The sequence below is a fragment of the Littorina saxatilis genome, linkage group LG17 (assembly GCF_037325665.1).
Source record: "Littorina saxatilis isolate snail1 linkage group LG17, US_GU_Lsax_2.0, whole genome shotgun sequence".
Taxonomy (NCBI): Eukaryota; Metazoa; Mollusca; class Gastropoda; order Littorinimorpha; family Littorinidae; genus Littorina; species Littorina saxatilis.
Genome location: NC_090261.1, coordinates 15954866 through 15977585, shown reverse-complemented (window position 1 = coordinate 15977585; position 22720 = coordinate 15954866). Strand labels below are relative to the sequence as shown.

Here is a 22720-nt window from a genome sequence, read left to right as displayed (position 1 = left end):
CATCCGAAAGACTAGCACTTGAACCCACCACCTAGGTTAGGAAAGGGGGGAGAAAATTGCGGCCTGACCCAGGCCTGAACACGCAACCATTCGCTTCCGAGCGCAAGTGCGTTACCACTCGGCCACCCAGTCCTGATGAAGGTCAACAAGATTTTTTGGAAGTCATCAAACCCTGTTTTGTTCAAACAAACTTGGAGTAATTTCAGAAAAAGAAGCGTTCTCCACACAGCATTTGAACATAGATAATTCAAACATGCTTCGTACGCGTCCGTTCCACCGTTAATTAAGTTTACCAAAACATTAAAAAAAAACTTCTTTCTATGTTTAATGTCAAAGCTGTAATAACTGATCAAATGCCGAGTACGAGTAATAAAGTTATTTTAATCATTAAAATAAGCAGAAGGCGTACAAAATACGGCGAAATCGTATGGGTTCCCAGGTCTGCTGAAAATGTGTGCAGTTTGAAAGATGTATCTTCAAAAACGTTCAAGCTATGATCATTTCCTTATTTCTGACCCAAACCTGAACCAGCTGTGAGTTTGGAATTTGACAAGGGCCTACTAAACGTGTTTCATACCTACTGATCATCAAACCCTGGATCTGACTAACAAGCCTACTAAGGCTTCAGATCAAATTACGTGTATCATCACTCCGTAGCCCCTAACTCATTCTCGTTCTTCTTAGTCTCAGTTCTTAGTCACACAAGCAGCTATACGAATAAGTGTGGCAATTTGAAGTGCAGCAAAAGGCTCGTTGTTTTTAGAACGTAAACTACTACTGACAGGAACAAGAACGGTGGCGCCACCATTTTTCTTAGTCTCGCAGGATCTCACCTGACACGATATTCTACACGGGAAACAAAGGAACAAAGAAAAAGTCTTCGTGTACAGTACGAGACATTGCACTCGCGTAATGTTCGGCTAAAGCTGAACAATTTTTACGCGTGCAGCACAAAGTCTTCATCTCATTATTAACTCCAGATACACAGAAATGTAAGGACGAAATGACAACGGCCATCACACTAGTCTCAGACGTGTGAAGAGACGAGGTTCTGAAGTGCCTCTTTGTTGACCTCCACCCCCGAACGACTGTTCCTCTTTCATCACCAACACCACCATCATCCCCTTCGCCCTCCTCCCCCACCACCCCTCTCACCCCGCTCCCCTAATCCTCTTCCTATGTCCTTGTCTTTTTTCTTCCACCAGTTGCCTTGACTATTTGTAAATTATCTGGACACGAGCTAGGAAATCCGTCCCTTCTATACGTCCCTTGTGCTGTGTGTCCTAGGCGCAGGCGTATACGACGTATAAACAAAATATCTACGAAAAAGGCAGCTTTGCCCCTCTGCCAATTTTCTTTTGTCAACGAACATTTTTGTGTCTCTATAGTTTCGTCAAATATGGAGGGTACCAGGCGGGGATTTTGTTTGTGCATGATTGGACTCCTGTCGTCGATTGTCAGTATTCAGGCAGCAAATATTACAAGTATGGCAGAAATTCTGGCCAGCATGAGAGCGCCGCAAGGACCCAAACCTGTTGTTGTCAAGTAAGTCAGTTCGAATCTGGATCTGTGTGTGAGTGAATAGGGCCAGGGGCTTGGGGTTGGAGGAGGTTATGTGCGTGTGGGTGGGTGTAAGTGAGTGCGTGCGTGTGTGTACGTGCAGTCGTGCGAGTGTGTGCGTTTGTGTGTGTGTGTGAGCGAGTGTGTGCGTTTGTGTGTGTGTGTGCGGCAAGCGTGTGTGTGTGTGAGTGAGTGAGTGTGTGTGTGTGTGTGGTTGTGTGAACGTAAAAGTCATTCTACACTAGCCTGCGCATGTGTGGGCGTTTGTGCGTCTGTGTCTATTATGGCTTGTTTGTCTGCCTGTCTGTCTGTCTGTCTGTCTTGTGTGTCTTCGTGCGAGTCTTGCTGTCTTGTTTTGTGTACTTGCGGGAGGGGTGGGGGGGGGGGGGCTGGTTGTCTCTCCCTTCCCTGGATCTTCTGTATTTTTCTCTGTCTCTGTAAATGCTTAACTGTACTAAGATACTGCCCTCAGGTGTACAGTGGTCTGTTTTAAATGTTTTTTGTTGGCGAGGAAAAATTGTAAGATGTTGTCTGTCATTAGCTCTCATATTTGTTTCCTTTAGAAGAACATGTGTATTCTGTTGTGTGTCTTGTTTTCTTCTCACCTAGACAACGGCACATAACACCGGGCGGGGTTTATTCCGCAAATGCCACAGGTCAAATAGTGCTCGCCTTTTCTTTCTTTCTTTGACATCTTGCTTCTTTCTTCCTCTATTTCTTCTAAGTTCTTCTTCGTTCTATCTCCTGTTGTTGTTGTTGTTGTTGTTGTTTGTTGCCTATACCTACTTAATGTATTTTCTCCAAAACACACATGTTTACAGAAGAAAGATGATGTAAAAGTTGTTTCAATCCTCTTTGAATCTCTTTTCACGCCAGGAGTAATCCTATAATGATACAAACGGACGTCAAGAATGTGTTTTTCTTTTCCTTCATTTTTCTTCCTCTCTTAAATATATTTTTCTTTTAATCATATCAGCTTACAGTAATTTGCAAGAGCAGGACTAAGGCGTCAGAAAATAGGATATCGTCAACAGGATAAGAACAATCAAAGACGAGAACACGCAGACTCTTTCGATGGCACAGGACACAATTGCAAAAGTATTTCAAGCACCAACAAAAAGCCAAAAATAGAGCAAACATAACTATACTCCCCTGACAACGGCAACGGAAGAAATGTTGAACTGGAAAACACACACACACACAACACACACACACACACACACACACACACACACACACACACACACACACACACACACACCCACACACACACACACACACACACACACATTCACGCACACATTCACACACGCACACACACACACGCACGCACGCATTCACTGTCACGTTTTAAAGTCAAATGAATGACCTAAAACGGTCAATTACTGCTAACTGACTAACCACACCACGATCCACTCTCGCAGTCACACAAAAAAAGTTAGAAACAACAAAAAGTATAATTTCTAGACGTCTGTTTATATACACTAACTCTCCACCTCCCTCTTCTCTTGAAGCCAAAAGTGTTTGTACGACCAAGTCGTAAAATAACAATAAAGACAACTGACAAAAGCCAGTTAAAGTTTATGAAATAACAAGAACACGCTGAACCGTGTAAAGTTAGAAAACACTTAGCTGCTCTGTAAAAAAAAGTCTTAGACTGTACAGGCGTTAACACTCCACGTTGTCACAACTCAAAGTTCTTCATAAAGGGTTAGAAAGATTACAAGGTGGGGGGCGTTTACGCATGGGTGCACTCAACTCTCAGTGTAGCCAGGGTCCATTCGATCAAACGCAGTGGAGCAGTGGAGCATACGGGTGAAAGTTGGAGCAACACCAGTAACAGCCGTAGAACAGCAACCGTAGAACAAAGGACAGCAACAGTGTAGCCCGTCTTCAACAGCAAACAGGTAGCAGCCAGGTAACAAACGTCCAGCAAACGTACAGCAACACCTCCAGCAACAAGCAGCAACAACCGGCATCAACCAGCAACAAGCTGAAACAAGAGCAATTGGTGCAGTGACCATGGCAACAATCCCCCTTTTACCACCTTTAAACATATCTAACTTCCCCCTTCAGCGAGCACGTGGTACCTGCAAGGATAGACTTTTAATAACAACTCAAGACATTTTCTCCGCCTCTCCATATCTGCAAAAACCATATACAGATTACAATTTAGCGTTATAATGAGCAAGTTATACGCAATCATGGAGAAACCAAAACAGAGTTTACATTTCACAGACATTGACCGGTCACCAGCGTAAAGTAACGGCTAATTACCTCAACAGCTCGTAAAATGTAGCTCTCCCAAGCAAACCGCTTGAATATTTGGCTCCCGCTCATCAGCGAAAGTATGTAGCCAAATCCCTCCCGTGTCCTACGCCAGAAGCCCGTTTGTCGACCTAAACTAGTCTTGCAACGCGTTGGAATCCTCCAAATCTTAGTCACGGAAACAAACCAGACCTCTGTCTGCAAAAGCATGTAGAAAAAGAAAGACAGAAGGACTGGGAAGAAAGACCATGTGATCTCCCTGACCAATCAGCAGTCGCCTATCCCAGGACAAGTGATCTCCCTGACCAATCACTGGTCGCCTACCATACAACCGTATAGCATGCTTGAAACACGTGTTCTAAACCGTGAGCGAAGAATCACCCGATAACTGCACGGTTTTCACGCTGGCACTTTACACGTGCATCTCGTGATTTTTAACCAAAACTTTTCCCCGCAATGCGGTAAACAGGCGCATTACGTTGCAATTTGAGAAAGGCGCCCAACAAAGAGTTTCTTTCTCAAACGTGTCACTAAAACCGTGACATTCACACACACACACACACACACACGTCTGGTCGTGCTGGTCAGAGACACCAGAGGTTACCACGACGCTTAGTCTGTGATACATGGTTCTTGCCACCATGCCGGTTTTTTATGTCAATCAAGTTTCAGTGCGGAATCTTGTAGAGGTGAAGAGGAAGACAGAGAGAAAGAGATAGATAGAGAAAGAGAGAGAGAGAGAGAGAGAGAGAGAGAGAGAGAGAGAGAGAGAGGAGAGAGAGAGAGAGAGGGTGGAGAGAGAGAGAGAGAGAGAGAGAGAGAGAGAGAGAGAGAGAGAGATATATGAGCCAATGTCAAAGGTGATGTCTGACAGCTTCGAAAATCAAAGTACATCCAAAGTAAAATGACTGGTGTTTTGAGTTGCTCAGTATATAGTTTCTAAAGGAGAAAAGGGAAAATCTTTCACAACGGCTGTTTTATTTGGCCGTTAAGTTGAGGCTTGACGAGTGTCTCTTGTGTCATGTAAGGACATAAACCTGATTTTTTCCATTTTTTTCTAGAACTTTCATTTCTACTGAGCTCGCATATGAGTATTGGGGTGTAGATTAAATATAATCAAGGTAAAAGCGCATAAAAGAAAGAAATTAAAAATTTTGTGGAAAAAAAATGAAATTTGAAAAAAAGTGTCTAGTGTGACATTGTGACGACAAAGCTTAAATTAGCCAGAAATGGTACCAAACTTCAAAATATAGTGGTTATTTTCATTGTTTTTCCTTTTCACCGACATTTTTTGTTCAAAACTGGTTCTTTTGTGTATCTAGTTGAACAACAACATTTTTTGGAAGCTTTTTTAAAGTTTGAGTTTTTGTGACGCAAAGAGTCACGCTAGACACGCAATTTTCAAACTTTAATAATTTCTTTAAAAAGCGGACAAATGGGACGAAAAACACACAGAACTATGTATTGGGGTTCATGCAATCATTTGGTTTAAATCCAACTGCCCAGAAAAAAGCTTATTAGCATTTTTTCTAAAACTATCGAGAGTACTCAAACACCTTGTCAAAATACGTCCCTAAAAAGCACTAATTTGCGTAATGAATGAGGAGCAGAATTTTAACTGTTTATAGTTAGTCTTTGGTTTTTCCCTGCGATCATCTTTATTCATTAATCTCTCAGAAAAACCAAAAGTTCCATCTGAGTGTACATTCAGTAAATAGTTACAGAACTTATAAAATACCTAGCGTACCCACAGCACCTTTTGACATTGGCTCATATACTGAAAGACCGACACAGATAGACATAGACAAATGAGAGAGGCATAGTCAGAGAGAGCCAGTCAAGCACAAACAAAAATGATTGGATGAATATAAAGTACTCATACTCCTGAAGCAACATTCATTTTGGAGGCTGTCACCATGCTGAAATAATGCAAGCTTCGATGTTTTGTTTTCTTGACATCGCAGCTCCTTTGATTTCAAGAAGAAAAGATTTCATTATCAACATTCTGAGCACGTGCACACTCACCCAGTGACCCAATAGACAAAGGTCAAGGCGCTATGGTAATTTTAATTTGAATTGTTGATTTTCAATGTTTTATTACATAGCAGTTTTCGTGATCAGTTTACACAGGCCGATCTTGGACGCAGCCATCCAAGTCAGTGGTTTCGCAGGTTTATATTATAAATTGCAGGAGTAACTATAAATTAAGAGCGTTTTGTTAGTCTGCGGAGCAGGAGCTGTAGAGTTAGCAGGAGCAGCATCGGCAGCTTCTGAGTTGTATAGCCGAAAACTGAACACTATTTGCGTCCACTGGTCCGGTTCGCACATATTCCTAATTTGGGTGAGAATAAATCTACTCAGGATAAATATAAATAGGGCATGTCCCGTTCTGAAAAACCAATGATCTACCCAACACAAATTAATATTTTATGACACCAACGACAGGCTAGCTCACAGTGCAAAATCGCGGTTATTACCGCGTAATCATTCTATAATTATGCAAATTGTACGAGCCTCCAACACAAAATTACCAATTGTTTGACCTTGTGTGATAAGAACAAGTATCTAATGTTTCAAACAGGTATACAAGTCGTGGTAGATTACCGGATTGTACATAACAATGTATTCACGTTCTAACAACTTGACCTTCGAGTTCGTATTGCCTGCAGGTGTCACGCGAATGAATGAGTCGACATAGGCGTGGTGGGTATACAGGCAGGGGAACAGCATCTTTCATGTTGTGCTGAATCATGATATGTTCAGAAAATCTTACCAAGCAAAATGAACCTTTTCAGCTTGTGTCAGCGTCTTGGTTTCAGTTCAAAGAAAGTATTGTCCTGCTGATTTTGTAGTTGTTGTTGTTGTTATTGCTTACATTGTGCAAAAGGTAAAAGGGAAGATGCAAAATGTGCAAATGCATCTATTTTGAGAGACACAAAATTGAACACCAATCAAGGCTTATTAAGAAGTCTGCGGTTTTTGCTTGACTACACTAATGTGTCAAGCTTGTGTATTCGAGCGTCGTCGAATGACCGATCTTAGTAAAGTTATTGTTATTCACTTCGGCTTTAAAACGATGCAGAAGTGTACACTGGAGATATACTATTATTCTTTCTCGAAATTAATAGCATTATCAAACATCCCACTTTGGTATAAAAAGATAGTTCAGTTTGGCCTTGTTTCTCATATTGAATTACAAAACAAGTTTGGTTTGGATTTTTATTCCTGAGCCTGACAGAGAATGCAAAAGTAAAACAAAGATGTTATGTTTCAACATTTAAAAAAATCCAGTTAAAAACAAACTGTGACCATTTTCGGTTTAAACTGGATATGGCTACTCGAGTGAATATCCTTAGCTCAGACACTGTTTTACTTAATTGGAAAAAGGGATGCATGCGCTTCGTGTACTTTCCGCTGCTCAAGGCTGCGTTCGAGGTCACGATTTAAAATGTGCTGGGGCATTGCCGCACGGTTTTTAGAAATTCTTTCTCCAAACCTGTCACTTTTTTTTTTTATCCTCACTCATTTTGATGCTCCTCCTGGTGCTCGCAAAACACCGTGTTGTGTCGTATGTAGGTAAAACAATAAGTGCATTGTGCAGTGACGAGCGTCTTCTCGTTATTCGTGTGAAGGCTGATTAAAATAATGCAGAGAGGGTGCCGTGGAGCGTCAGGTGCTTTGTCTTTTGACTTTGAATGATGAACTGTGATGCTGACTGCGCCTTGTTGCGATGTAGTTTCGCATTCGCAATCTACTGGCTGTCTCCTTGTTTCTGTTTCTCTGTCTCTAGCTGTCTGTCTGTCTGTCTGTCTGTCTGTCTGTCTGTCTGTCTGTCTCTCTCTCTCTCTCTGTCTCTTGCGCGTTCTCTCTTTCTCGCTCTCTGTCTATCTGTCTGTCTCTCTCTCTCTCCCTCTCTCTCTCTCTCTCTCTCTCTCTCTCTCTCTCTCTCTCTCTCTCTCTCTCTCTCTCTCTCGTCATAGCGCAAAAGGTGTCTTCATTACAGTAGAATACAGATTAGTTCACCATTAGGTCAGTCAATCAAGACTTAGAGTGTCAGTGTCAGTGAAAAGAATATTAACGCGATCTCTCACTGATCATATTAATCCGTCGCGATATAACCTTCGTGGTTGAAAACGACGTTAAACACCAAATAAATAAAGAAAGAATCATATTAATGGCACATATTAACTCTTACCAGTTCGCTCCCTTGCCCATCGTAAGCAAGCTTACGATGCCCCCCCTGTAGTTTTCCACTGACCAATTTTCTAATTATATATTTTTATTTTTTTTTTTTTTTTTTTACATTGGATGGGTCGGACAGTGGATAAACTCATATTTAAGACACACTTTATGGCTGAAACAAGCTGGGTTTTTGTTATAAGTTAGTTATAGAAATGCATTATTAGGCACACAAAAAATAAAAGTCTGTTAACGGTAACATAGGACAAAAAAATAGGGTCGGTAGGTCGGGACTTTTTTTTTATTTTTTTTTTTTATTTCCCCAAAACATATTTTTAAGTTATTTTGCCAAAAAACAAAGCCCCCCCTTTTTTTTTGTTTCCAAATTTTTGTTTTTTTTCCACAAAATTTTTTTTTTTTTCAATTTTTTTTTATTTTTTATTACCTATGCCTAACAAAAGTCTAGGGTCGCGCGAAAAAATAGGGTCAGTCAGGATACCGTAAACAGAATATTTTTTGGGGGGGCATGAAACGTCCAACTTTGAAATTTGGGTGGGGGTATTCAGGTGATAATAACTTTTTTGTTTATCAGCAAAACTCTATAAAACTTTGCTATGTTATGTAAAATGAATGCCCAAACAGACTAGTTAGCAGCATATCTAAAATAAACTGAACACAAAAAAAATTTCTTCTTTGTGTTTGTCACGTGTTCCAAAAAATGGGCGTACAAATTTCAACAAAAATCATGTTGTCACCCCCATAAAAATTTTTACCTTTAAAGATAGCACAATTCTCTTTGCAAATATGAAACGTTTATTCATTTTCCTTTCATTTGATATATAACTTTCTATATTTCATTTAGAATATGACCCCAGATAGCCACTCGGCAAGTAGGCACCAACAGCACTGTAAAATATGCCCTAAAACCCCCGAACTGGTAAGAGTTAATGGCACATGCACACTTATACTATTATACCACTTTGGCTTCATGTTACAGAAGCGAAGACGGGATAATGAAAAACGACAGTAGTTACCGTGTAGTCTTCGTGTGCGTTTGATGGATACCAGACGTTGACGATGGCATTTCAAAGTGTCTCGCTCCCCTCCTCTCTCCCCTTGTCAAATCAAACGAACGTAGCCTACCACGACGATCATAGTGTTCAGTGTCGGTTTTCGATTCCAGTGGACGGTTGGATAACAAATGTATTTGTAGGCTGATTAGCTGAGTAAATCGATATACCTCGTCTTCATAATAAGTCAATTTTGAACTTACTGCTCATCTATATACAGGGTGACCCAAAAAAAAGAGTACCCAAACAAAACGTCATAAATTGAACAAAAATAAAGCAATCTTCATAAAATTTATTTACACACACAAGTAGCCTCTGCATGATTTGCACAGAAAATTTTAGCGTTCTAGCTTGTCTTTCAGGAAAGTTATGCTCATTCTACAGAACATGCTCCAAATGGCCTCCCCCGGATTTAAATCCCCCAGATTTCTATCTTTGGGGGTTCCTGAAAGACAACGTCTACAGGAACAACCCACAGACAATCACAGAACTCAAGAGAGCCATCACAACAACCATTCGCGGAATCTCGCAACAGGAGTGTGTGCGGGTGATTGATAACTTTGCGCGGCGAGTTCAAGTTTGCCTGCAGTGGCGCGGAGGCCATTTGGAGCATGTTCTGTAGAATGAGCATAACTTTCCTGAAAGACAAGCTAGAACGCTAAAATTTTCTGTGCAAATCATGCAGAGGCTACATGTGTGTGTAAATAAATTTTATGAAGATTGCTTTATTTTTGTTCAATTTATGACGTTTTGTTTGGGTACTCTTTTTTTTGGGTCACCCTGTGTATATACGACTTGTGTTTGTGTGTGTGTGTGTGTGTGTGTTTGTGTGTGTGTGTGTGTGTGTGTGTGTGTGTGTGTCCGCGATGCACGCCCAAGGTTCTCGATGGATCTGTTTCAAATTTGGTGGGCATATTCAGGTAGACCCCGGACACAACCTGCTCGATGAGATATTTCAACACGTGCTCTCAGCGCGCAGCGCTGAACGGATTTTGGTTTTTCTCTGGATCCATTCCCAGTAACTCTTCCTTATCTTCTCCAGTGTTTTCAGCGTTTATCTCCCTTCCTTCGTGTGGCGTCAATCCATATTCCCGTTTCTATTTTTAGAAGGTCACTGTCGACAACGCTCAATCCATATTCCCGTTATACTATTTTTTACTCTTCTCCAGTGTTTTGCGCGTTTATCTCCCTTCCTTCGTGCGGTATTCGGCTCGACTTCTTCCCGGCGAAGCCGTACCCGGCGAAGCGGGTATTCATCTAGTACTTACATAATCTGCGAAAATTGACACAAACAGTCAGACAGTCAGACAGACAGACAGACACACAGACAGACAGACAGACACACACACACACACACACACACACACACACACACGCACACACTCTCTCACACACACGCACACACGCACGCACGCACGCACGCACACGCACACACACACACACAAACTCACGCACGCACGCAGACACACACAGACACACAGACACAGACAGACACAGACAGACACACACACACACAGAGGACGGTGACCGAGACAGAAAAAGGCATTTCGACACAGAGACAGAGACAGAGACAGAGACAGAGACAGATACAATGACAAAAATAGAATGACAGAGACAGAAATAGACAAAGACAGAGAAAAATACAGACAAAGACGGAGAGAGAGAGAGAGAGAGAGAGAGAGAGAGAGAGAGAGAGAGAGAGAGAGAGAGAGAGAGAGAGAGAGAGAGAGAGAGAGAGAGAGAGAGAGAGAGAGAGAGAGAGTAGAAAACTTCTTCATCAGAGTGACTATATTCATCATCATATTCGTTCGAGGAAACGCACAGTGAAAGGTAGACATTGGGATTATCAAGGCCCTAAGCTGATAGAAAATAGATGAAAGCCAACTGCCATTTCAGGCGGGCTACCTACATGTCCACCTCTCACTATAAACATGGTCTTCTGAATCACACGTTGACAAACTTTGCATTTCATCTGATACCCAGACACTCCTTCTGCTGTCCAAGGTGACCACTGTTTGTGTTACAGGTACTGTAAACGTCTCCTTTACAAAATTGTGTGTCTTGTTTATCGTTATTGTTACCCATCTGTACGTTGCTGTATGATTTCATCATCTGAGTTCATCTGAGTTCATCTGTACGGACCGGCTCTATTTTCGGAGTGCACAAACTTGATGTATCATTGTATGAACGCGGAAAACTGTTCACCGGGCGTTCAACTTTTTCTGTCGGGACCTGACAAAAGATTGTTGATGATGATTATGTCATGTGCAGAATGCCCAACCCGCCAGCCCTGGAGGGCCCCCTGGCCCCTAACGACTTCCTCACCAGGGCACAGTCCTACGCACTCAACCTCATCGACGGCCCGGAGTCTCTCGTTGTTGTCAACCGTAAGCGACTGTTCATCAGCCATTGTGTACTGTTTTGAAGGCATTTTGCTTTCAAATAAAATCTATACGGCCCCGAGTCCCTTCTTGTCGTTAACTTGGGGTTACAGTTTAGCACGCCCCTGTGTACTGTTTTCAAGGCATTTTACTTTGAAAGTAAACCAAGACGACTTAAAGACCTTCGATGAAGTCAGCTGTCAGTGACATCTCTTAAAGCCACATACTTGATCAGCGTATGTTTCTGTTTTTGTAAGCTTTCATCAAGACGGTCCAGAGACGCTCGTTGTAGGCAACCGAAAGTGACAGCTCTTATAGCCCCATACTTGATCAGCGTGTTTTTCTGTTTTTGTAAGCTTACACCAAGACGGCCCAGACACCCTTGTTGTAGTCAACATTGTCCAATAGATGAGTGATTTCCCACCGTATGTTTCTGCCACCATGAACAAAGACATAGACAATGAAAACTGTACTGTTGTAGTGACGGTTCATCATGCCCATGTGTACGGTTTCGAAGGCATTTTACTTTCGAAGTAAACCTAGACGGCCCAGAGTACCCTGTGGTTGTTAATCGTAAGTGACACTTCTGCATATGTACAGATTACATAATGCAGACTATTGTATTACCCAATGTTGGGAACTCGTCCTGTGTACTAGATTAGTTAGCCTCCCACCTGTGTAGACCGTGCGAGGTCCTTTTAGGTTGCCGCGTGCAATATATTATATAACTCGTCTACACATGATTCAATCACCTGGCCGCTTATCCTAAAGGGGGGCTCTGTGTGGCCTTTGTAAGCTATTCGTGACACAGATAGCTTGTCTTTCCCAGTATAAATTATCACGCATTCGTCCAGGTTTTGATATGCCATAGGAGGAGGAGCCTCCAGCGAGAGAACACCATGGTAAATAATGGACAAGACTTCTACTGGGTTGTTTCCTGCAATTATCACTGGTATTAACTGTTATATTCCGTCAGCACTCAATGCCGCTTATCATATGAACAGTTGTTTAAAGCAGCCGAACTGTCGTCATCTTCATACAAAAAGCTAACGCTGTTATGTGCATGTCAGTACCAAAAACCTCAAACATTCTGAGAAAGAAGACGACAGACAAGTTATAACATCGAATTCGTCCCGCGACTGGTAACACACCGAAAATTGGGGATTCTCTTGTGACGAGTAAAATGCAAGCAAATGCAAGCAAAGAAGCACCCCTACGATCAACGGCCTTGATGACGATGATGATGACGACGATGACGACGACACTGATGATGGTGATGATGATGATGATGAGAATGATGATGATGATGATGATGTGTGTGTTCGTGTGCGCGCGTGCGTACGTGTGTTGCAGGCTATATCTACACGGGCTTGAGGAACGGTTGGATAGTGGAAATCAGACCAAATGGCTCTGTCAGGAAAATTCTTCGCATGTCATATCCTGACTGTGGTAAGTACATGCACATGGGAGAAAAATGTTGTTGCTTTCCCTTTGTGTCTGTCTATGGCACTATCTTGTTGTCAGGGTGAGGCAATGCATTGTGTCCTAGTGCGCCTCAATAAGTAGCTCAGTTGGTGGAGCAGTGAACTTGTGATCCTAGGGAAACGTCAATGTGTGCAGACTCAGAGACGGTATCCATGACCCGTCCCATTACGCCACTGCGGTACGTCAATAACTCGGTTATTCTGCAAGAAGATGAGTTCAGGTGGCTGATTAAACCTAAACACGCAACCACCTTGGCAGCGCGACTCTTTTTGCTGCTAGCTTTCGACAGGAACGAAGCGGCCCAAATTTCCCAGCAATGGGATAATAAAGTATAATAATGAAAGTGGAATGGAAAAGTATGTACCTGCCCTCTGGTCTATCAGCTCTTCTGGGACCCCTTTATGTCTGCTTCTTTGTTTTTATGTTTGTCCGATTTTGCAATACCGTCTGTAGGTCTGTCTGTCTGCCTCTCTGCATTATTGTTGTTCCTCGGTAATCTGTTTGGTGTAGTGGTGGAGCCAGGCAGACAGATATCTGTTCATGTGTCTGCGTGCGCCTACGTCCGTCCCTTGATGGCGCTGTCTGTTGCCTTTCTGTGTTTGTCTTTACGTCATGTTTTCTATCTCTGCGTGCATCCATCTTTCCATTCGCCCGTCTGTGTGTCTGTAAGAAAAAGTGATTGTCTCCTTACCATAATTGCATCGGGTTGGAGGGGGGAGGGGGAGAGGGGGGAGTAGGGGAATATTTCTTTCCTTTCGTTCGTCTCTCTGTGCGTCCGTTCATCAGTTTGCCGTGGCGGCCATCTTTACGTTCTAACAACACTCCATGTAACCCTACAGACATTTCGTCGCTTTTACCAGCATACACCACTATCTTTCTTACAGTGGTGTTGGATCATCATGTCTCTAGCATCATTCAATGGAAGCTGATCCTTCTTTCATCAGTTTTCCATTACTAGCATATTTGGTGAGTAGTTGTTGTAGGGCGCTATGAGCGCCCCAGTATGACGTTTGGTTGAACCGTGCACATGCGATACTGTATGATAGTTGTCAAATGTTGCCCTTAGAAAATGTCTTAAACATGTCCATAGTTAAAGAATATTCTGCATCGTTAATAAAAAAATGTTTCACTACACGGTTGTATGTTTCTGGGTGTTTTTTTTAATAATGATCCATGTCTTCTCCAATGACTGACTCAGGTAAACCCAATGCAGAGGAGGGTGCGTGTGGCAGACCCATGGGGATGCGGGCCGACAGACAGGGATACCTGGTGGTGGCAGACGCTTACAGCGGCATCTTCAGGGTCCACCCCAGGACAGGTGCGTGCAGGTGTCTTCAGGTGGTTTGGACACTTAGAAAAACCAATGAAAAGTTCAAGATAACAATGAACATGTAAATTGTCATTGTTATCTTGTTCTTGTTCTTCTCACCTGCAGTCTCTTCTTCCTAATCTTCCAGACACCTTGAAAAACATTAGTCCTGACACTTACAAAAACCAATGAAAAGTAGTTTCAGACATCCTTGGAAATTATTAGTCCTGGTGGTGTAGTTCATGGGTGCGATGACATCACTGTTTTTCTTTGGATTATGAAAGAGCATTCACGAGTGTGCGAACACCAGTTCATGGTTTTAACGATCTACTACATCACTGCTTGATTATACAGGCTTAACTATCTCTCATAAATGGCCCGGGACAGTATTATTTGTAACATCGGTTAACTTGTTCACTCGCTCAGTCGTCGTTAACTTATCGTTTGGTGACGTATTGATTTGCTTTAAAAAAAATTAAAATTAAAAAAAATTAAAAAATAAAAAAACTTCAATTCGACCTCTAGCCCTCCTCCGAAAGCCGCGTGTGGCCGCCTAAATGTCAGGGTATAATGACAGTATTAAACCAAACCGTCACAATAAACTTGTTTCAACTACTGGTGGACGCCAAGTAAAGTATAAAGACAGTACTAAACTAAACCGTCACACTACCGGTTCTTTACACAGGCCGGTACACCCAGCTGGTGGACGCCAAGTAAAGTATAAGGACAGTACTAAACTAAACCGTCACATTACCGGTTCTTTACACAGGCCGGTACACTCAGCTGGTGGACGCCAAGTAAAGTATAAGGACAGTACTAAACTAAACCGTCACATTACCGGTTCTTTACACAGGCCGGTACACCCAGCTGGTGGACGCCAAGTAAAGTATAAGGACAGTACTAAACTAAACCGTCACATTACCGGTTCTTTACACAGGCCGGTACACCCAGCTGGTGGACGCCAAGTAAAGTATAAGGACAGTACTAAACTAAACCGTCACATTACCGGTTCTTTACACAGGCCGGTACACCCAGCTGGTGGACGCCAAGTAAAGTATAAGGACAGTACTAAACTAAACCGTCACATTACCGGTTCTTTACACAGGCCGGTACACCCAGCTGGTGGACGCCAAGTAAAGTATAAGGACAGTACTAAACTAAACCGTCACATTACCGGTTCTTTACACAGGCCGGTACACCCAGCTGGTGGACGTCAAGTAAAGTATAAGGACAGTACTAAACTAAACCGTCACATTACCGGTTCTTTACACAGGCCGGTACACCCAGCTGGTGGACGCCAAGTAAAGTATAAGGACAGTACTAAACTAAACCGTCACATTACCGGTTCTTTACACAGGCCGGTACACCCAGCTGGTGGACGCCAAGTAAAGTATAAGGACAGTACTAAACTAAACCGTCACATTACCGGTTCTTTACACAGGCCGGTACACCCAGCTGGTGGACGCCAAGTAAAGTATAAGGACAGTACTAAACTAAACCGTCACATTACCGGTTCTTTACACAGGCCGGTACACCCAGCTGGTGGACGCCAAGTAAAGTATAAGGACAGTACTAAACTAAACCGTCACATTACCGGTTCTTTACACAGGCCGGTACACCCAGCTGGTGGATGCGAAGAACTTGCTGGTGAAAGACAAGCCCCTGGGCTACATCAACGACCTGGCCGTCACCAAAGACGGCACCATCTTCTTCACGTCGTCTTCCAACAAGTGGAAGCCTTCGCAGTACCTCAACATCATATTTGAGGGCGAGACCTCGGGCAGGTGCGTGATACCGTTTTTAAGACAATATGTCATTTGCTGTTTGATGTTGTGATTTCGCACAATGGGCAGCGTTTTACCGATTACGCGAAAATGGCAAAAATGATGCCGATTACGCAAATTCGGCAATTCCGTGAATTCGGTTCGACATATTCACCATGGATTTCTCATTTGAGATAATAAAGCTTTCTATGTCTTTGACTTTGTCATGGTGGCAGAGATATACGGTGTATGTCTCTGATGGAGGAAAATCATTCATCTGTTGACCCCCCGCGGGTTAGGGGGAGTCCCATATTGGTTGGGACTAGAAAGAATTTACCCGATGCTACCCAGCATGTCGTAAGAGGCGACTAACGGCTCTGTTTCTTCTCTTCTTTTGTCTTATTTCTGCCTTACCAGTCCTTTCACCTATATTTCCTTCCAAGAAAACTCTCCCTACTATTCCCTGCAGTTTTCCAATTCTTTTCTTGTTGTCTTATTTCTACCTGACTGGATCCATCACCTTTATTTCACTTACCAAAAGTCTTCTTTTCCACATCCTTATTTCTCTGCACCCCGCATGTCGTATGAGGCGACTAACGGATTCTGTTTCTCCTTTTACCCTTGTTAAGTGGTTCTTGTATAGAATATAGTCAATGTTTGTAAAGATTTTAGTCAAGCAGTATGTAAGAAATGTTTAGTCCTTTGTACTGGAAACTTGCATTCTCCCAGTAAGGTCATATATTGTACTACGTTGCAAGCCCCTGGAGCAATTTTTTGATTAGTGCTTTTGTGAACAAGAAACACTTAACAAGTGGCTCTATCCCATCTCCCCCCCCCCCCCCTTTCCCCTATCCCATCTCCCCCCTTTCCCTCGTCGCGATATAACCTTCGTGGTTGAAAACGACGTTAAACACCAAATAAAGAAAGAAAGATTCATCTGTTGGACAATGTTAATTTTTAAACGTAGACTTTACGATCTCCTTCTTCAATGGTTGGAAATGTTCCAAGATTCTTCATGTCAACGTTTTGGAAGGGGCGTCGGGGAGATTTGGTAACATAGTTTATTAAGGGTGGCTCTCCTGCTTGTTGAACAGATCCCAAAGCTCACGTTATTACATTCTTGTTTACCAAGTAGAAACTTAAATGTGTGTGTGTTGAAAAAAAACTCAAGTGTACCTAAAATCTATATTTATTTCGAGGCAAACACAGATTTGTGCAGGCAGAAGGGGAACAACTCTATTCTAGCACAATGCGTTATGCGAACAAGCATTTCTGTATCAAAAGAGTAACTCACCAGCTCCCTGGAACGTTTCTTCGCGATTGTTTCCCTTTAATAAAAAATGTGTTGCAAATATGGTGTAATAAATTAAGAGTACGGGAGAGAAAAGAAGGGAAGCAATCATTCTTTCTACAAGGTTCTGACCGCCAGGAGTTAACGTTTTGACTAAGTTTTGTCATAACACAGTGATAAAAATAAACTTATGTAAATGTGTATTTTAAACTTTCACAATATTAATGAAAAGTTTAAAGTATAGCTAACTGCAACACAGCCCAGGGAAGAACGACACCCAAAGGAATCCAAAAATAACTAAACAACTCTGGAAAACGTCAAGCATCCCCCAAAAATTGTCGGAAGATTGAACGCCCAATAAAACAGCCCAAAGAGACACATTTTCGCAACTGTGTGAACCTGAACTGATGTGTCGTTGCTGTGGTTGGTGGTTGTGCAGGGTGCTGGTGTACAACCCCCGTGAGATGCTGCCGGCACGGAGGGTGCAGGAGCTGGTAACGAACCTCCACTACCCTAACGGTCTGGAACTGGGGCCTAACGATGAGTTCCTCCTCATTGGTGAGGGTGGGCGATCCAGGATCTTTAGGTTTGTAGCAGAGTTGTGATATGAGTGAGTCGGGAACGTTTGTGATGGAGTGTAATAATAGAAGGGGTGGGGTTCTTCTTTTGATTCTATGTCAGTCCGTGTGCCTGTGCATGCTGGTATGTTGCTTCAGGTGTGTGTGTGTGTGTGTGTGTGTGTGCGTGTGTGTGTGTGTCTGTGTGTGTGTGTGTGTGTGTGTCTGTGTCTGTGTCTGTGTCTGTGCGTGTGTCTCTCTCTGTCTGTGTGTTTGTGTGTGGGGGGATGTGTGTGTGGGGGGGATATGTGTGTGTGTGTGTGTGTGTGTGTGTGTGTGTGTGTGTGTGTGTGTGTGTGTGGCACGCATGTGTCTGCTTGCTGCTGTCTGTCTATCCACCTGCTTGCATGCCAGCCCAACCTATATCTCTCTTCTACCTGCCTGCCTTCCTACCTCCACCCCCCCCCCCCCAAAAAAAAAAAAAGAGCTCTTAACTCCAACCATCTCCATGACCTTTAATCTACCAGGGCCTGGGTTGGCCGCAACCATCCAAAGCACGGAACAATCGACACGTTCGCGGAGAACCTTCCAGGCTTTGTGGACAACATCCGGCAGTCACCGCGCAAGACGTACTGGGTGGCCTTGTCGCGTGGTCGCCACGCCTCACTGCCCTCTGTACTGGACACTTACGGGGACAAGCCAGACATCCGCGCTAACCTCATCGACGTGAGTCATATAAGGGTGAAGAAAATCTAAAAGCAACACACACACAAATAGATTATGGAAACGTTTATCCCATTGACTCCCGGAAGAATTTAGTTGAAAACAAATCAACTTAAATTCCTAACATACAAGGTATCACAATTATACCAAAACTGAGAAAATCGTCTCCAGGCGGGAGGCAATCATCTTGCTGCAATTCAAAGGCAGAATACAGAAGTTGTTTCCATTTTCAGATTACTGATTCTTTTTTATCTCAGCAAAATACGTACATGATAGGGGTAACTACTGGCGAAACGAAAACATTTACGAAATATCTTGTCAATGTTTCGTTTTGTCAATACTGATTGAACATTCCATTTCGAACGTAAGTAGTCTTGTTGGTTTGTATTTCAATTTGTAGTCTTAATAGACTTGTGGGATAGTGGGCTTGGGTTTCTGATTAATGACTGCGTTATCAGTTCGCTTGTTTTCTTGCGCACTACCCTGTTTGGTCATTCGCTTGATTGCTTTGTCGCCTCCACTGCTTTGTTCTTCAATCAATACTGACTGACTGACTGACTGACTCACGCATTCACTGATTGATTCACTAACTCACTCACTCACTCACTACCTGTCTCACTGACTGACTGTTCCTCGTTTCAAGAAATGTGATTGCACAGAAAGGTGTGTACTCACCGATGAGATAACCTTTCTGCACCGGTCAATCAGGGTCAATCAGGCAAAGTGGCTGTCTTTTTTTTTCGACGGGTTACTCGGCCTTCTTTTCTTTCATTTCTACATTATTCCTTCCTTCCTTCTTTCATTCATTCATTCATTCATTCATTCATTCGTTCGTTCCTTTCTCTTCCTTCTTTCTCTTCCTTCCTTCCTTCCTTCCTTCCTTCCTTCCTTCCTTCCTTCCTTCCTTTCTTTCTTCCTTTGTATGCACTGCATGCGCCAATGATCTCCATTCACTTAAAATAAAGTGTGCAAAAAGGTAACCACTATACTGTGTTTTGACACTAATGAAAACCCCAAAAGCAAAAGGTGCACAGGCACTTGTGCTCGTCATATGTCTAGAGTAAAACTAACAACAACAAACGGTTAAATGCGCAGGCTCAACAAACATTCGCATTTGCCCTTAATTACAGATTCTATGCAAAGTTTAGTCAAGAAACAAGGCGACTGATGTGTCAAAAAGTACAACACGATGAATGATTATACACTCGACGACGTTGCTTTGCTGTCGTGTACAAGCCACTATTTAAAAACATTTAGTGATAATTTTACAAAAAATCATTGTCAACGAAGGTAAAGGATTTAGTAGGCGATATACACTGTGTTGAGGTTACGTAAGCGTGTTGAGAATGTCGGATTAGTGGTAGATTTAGGTACATGTATGTTAAAGACGTAGGACGAGTGCATGCAGAGATGAGGACAATTCTTGATTCGTTTCGTTGGTTCGTCGAACTGCTTGCTAACAAGGTTGAGTTGTGGATTGATTTTTTGACTGCTTGGTTTCTTACTTTGTCTGTTTCACGGCCTTTGCATTTAATCGTCATTCTTGTCCACGTGTCCAATTATACGGTTCTACTTGAACTCATAGTGAAAATTAAAGTGTTCGCAAACAAATTTCAAATTCAAAATGCCATCATGATTCTATTACTTCTTTTCCCTTACAGTTAGTGAAGAACAACATGATTTTCGACGACCCCAACTTCGGCATCGTGGTGGAATTGAGCGATACCGGGACGATCTTGCGAAGCCTGCAGGACCCGGATGGCAGCATGTACACCTCCGTCAGCGAGGTGGCCGAGGAGAACGATGCACTCTTCATCGCCTCCAAGAGCAAGAACTTCGTCGGCATCGTCGACCTCAGGTCCCTGCCCAAGCCGCAGCCCAAGGAGCCAGAAGGTATGTGATGTGTTCCCTTGCCGTGAAGGTGTCAGATTCAAAGGTGTGTTCCGCATTGTTCTTGTCGGATCCTTACTTATTGTCATAAACTCACAAACATCTTTGATCTAAGTGTCCTGCTCAACCCGCCACCCATGAACCGACAAGGTTTGCAATAAGGCTTGTTTCCCTTGCCAACGCCTTACTCAAGTTAACGAGGCACCCACATATTTGGTCTATGTGTCATTCCCAAGTCTCCGCACATTAAACCAGAAGATAAGTGATCAGGTATGTTCAACACGAGTCTTGCTAAGGTCTTCCTTAAGTTAAAAATACACAGGCATCGTCGGTCTATGTGCCCCGCCCATGCCTCTGCTCATGCACCCATAAAGTATGAGATTTGTCGTCAGCCGTACGTTCCACTCAAAGGCTTTCTCGGCGTGAGTTTTGTGCCTAGCACCATGATCAGTAGATTGTTATTGATATGCGAATCCTCTCTTGTCCTTGCATAATAAAACGTATGGGCATCTTAGACGTTAACGTCGTGTCCAAGCCTCAGATGATAAATTCTCCTGGGTCGGTTATGCAGGAGCCGAGTTTAACAACTTTTGTCCAGGATAAACTGCATTTTATCCCTTACTAAAATCTCTAACATCGACTCTTCCATACTGACCAAGGATTTGAATTTGTCCCTTGCTATTACAAGATGACATGCATAGGTATATCGGATCCAGGAATCCTGCCCATGCCTTCGCGAATGAATTTTGCTGGGATATGAGGTGTACCTTGCTGTTTCTGGGTAAAATTTATGGGAATGTTCGACTTGAGCAGATATCAGATCAGAATAAACTCAAAAACAGTCATCATAACAAAGTCAGTTGATCATTTCTATCGTGCTCTCGATGCATATCATTTCTGCAATTCTACGCTATCTCACATTATAACAAAGCCACATTCTCATTGAAATCAGTCCTCAACCTTGCTGAACAGGTAGCGGCATACACACGATCAACATCGAGGCTATCGCGGACCCCAACCTGAAGACGATGCTGTCTGGCGTGAAGACGAAGCTGGGCCAGCTGAAAAGCGACCAGATGGTGGGGGTGGCTCTCCTGCTCGCCAAGCGTCTCTACGAGATCAGCATGCAGTTCAAGAAGGCGCAGGCGGAGATCGCCAAGCTCACTTTAGACCTGCGCAACATCCAGGCAGGCATAGGCCAGAGCGGCGGTCCCAACACCGGCACCGAAACGGGTCCAAACACTGGCACCGGAACTGGTCCAAACACTGGCACCGGAACTGGTCCAAACACTGGCACCGGAACTGGTCCAAACACTGGCACCGGAACTGGTCCAAGCACCGGCACAGGCACTAGCTCGCAGACAACATCTAATCTATTGGACACCACACCTCCAGTAGACACCACAGCTAGCGGAGCAGTCGTCGCTCCGGACCAAGGGGGCAGCTCCGGCTTGGGAGGAAGTATAGACGGTGGCGTTGGCACAACCTCGCCCCCTCCTGCTGTTGGAACAACAGCGCAAGGTCAAGCAGGGGCCACAACTCCTTCCTCAGGCGGCACAACTCCCTCCGTAGCTTCTGCAACAGGGGGCGGGACAACTGCATCCGGGGCGACCGCATCTGGGACAACTCCGTCGGGAATTACTGCAAGTGGCACGACTGCTGGGGCCGCAGCGGGTCCCCCACCACCCTAAGACATGTCTCCAGCATACAGTGTTTCCGCTCACGTTGGACTTCTGCCTGGTTTTGAGGCTTTTGTTGGTTAGTGAGTCTATGCGCGAGGAACTATTTACTCGGAACTCTTTTTCTTGTGCGACCAAAAAAACCAAAAAACCTGGAATATAAATCAAAGCAGATTGTACAGCAAGTGGCACCATTGAGTGTCTCCTTGACGAGTTGTACAGTCATCATTATTAATTCTTACATTTTCATTTCTGCATTGGTATGTCAAAGGGTGATCGAATAAACATTGTTCAAACCAAATGCTGTAGTGCAAACATAAGATCAGGTAAGAAGTACTTTTGTGAGCTTTCTATTGCCCCCTTTATTAGCAAATCAGGAAACTCCATTCATATTGCATAATTGAAAAGTAGGCTAATTTTTCCAAGTAGTCGCTAGAATTATTCTTGCAATGTCCATGTTTCATATATATGTCAGTTCTGACTTTATTTATGTGTCGTTTTCTATGCCATGGAATAAATGAGGCAGTCCTAATTTCTGAACTGCGACTTGCCAAGAGTAAAACAA

General features: G+C 43.2%; 1 protein-coding gene across 1 annotated transcript; it reads left to right on the top strand.

Annotated features, from left to right (window-relative positions):
- Nucleotides 1–1002: 1002 nt before the first annotated feature.
- LOC138953111 (adipocyte plasma membrane-associated protein-like) lies at nt 1003–22720 on the top strand. Its single transcript, XM_070324894.1, has 9 exons — nt 1003–1545; nt 11349–11464; nt 12812–12907; nt 14142–14261; nt 15862–16036; nt 17746–17892; nt 18391–18589; nt 20248–20479; nt 21449–22720. The coding sequence occupies exons 1-9, from the start codon at nt 1400–1402 to the stop codon at nt 22165–22167; spliced, it is 1950 nt and encodes a 649-aa protein (XP_070180995.1). The 5' UTR covers nt 1003–1399; the 3' UTR covers nt 22168–22720.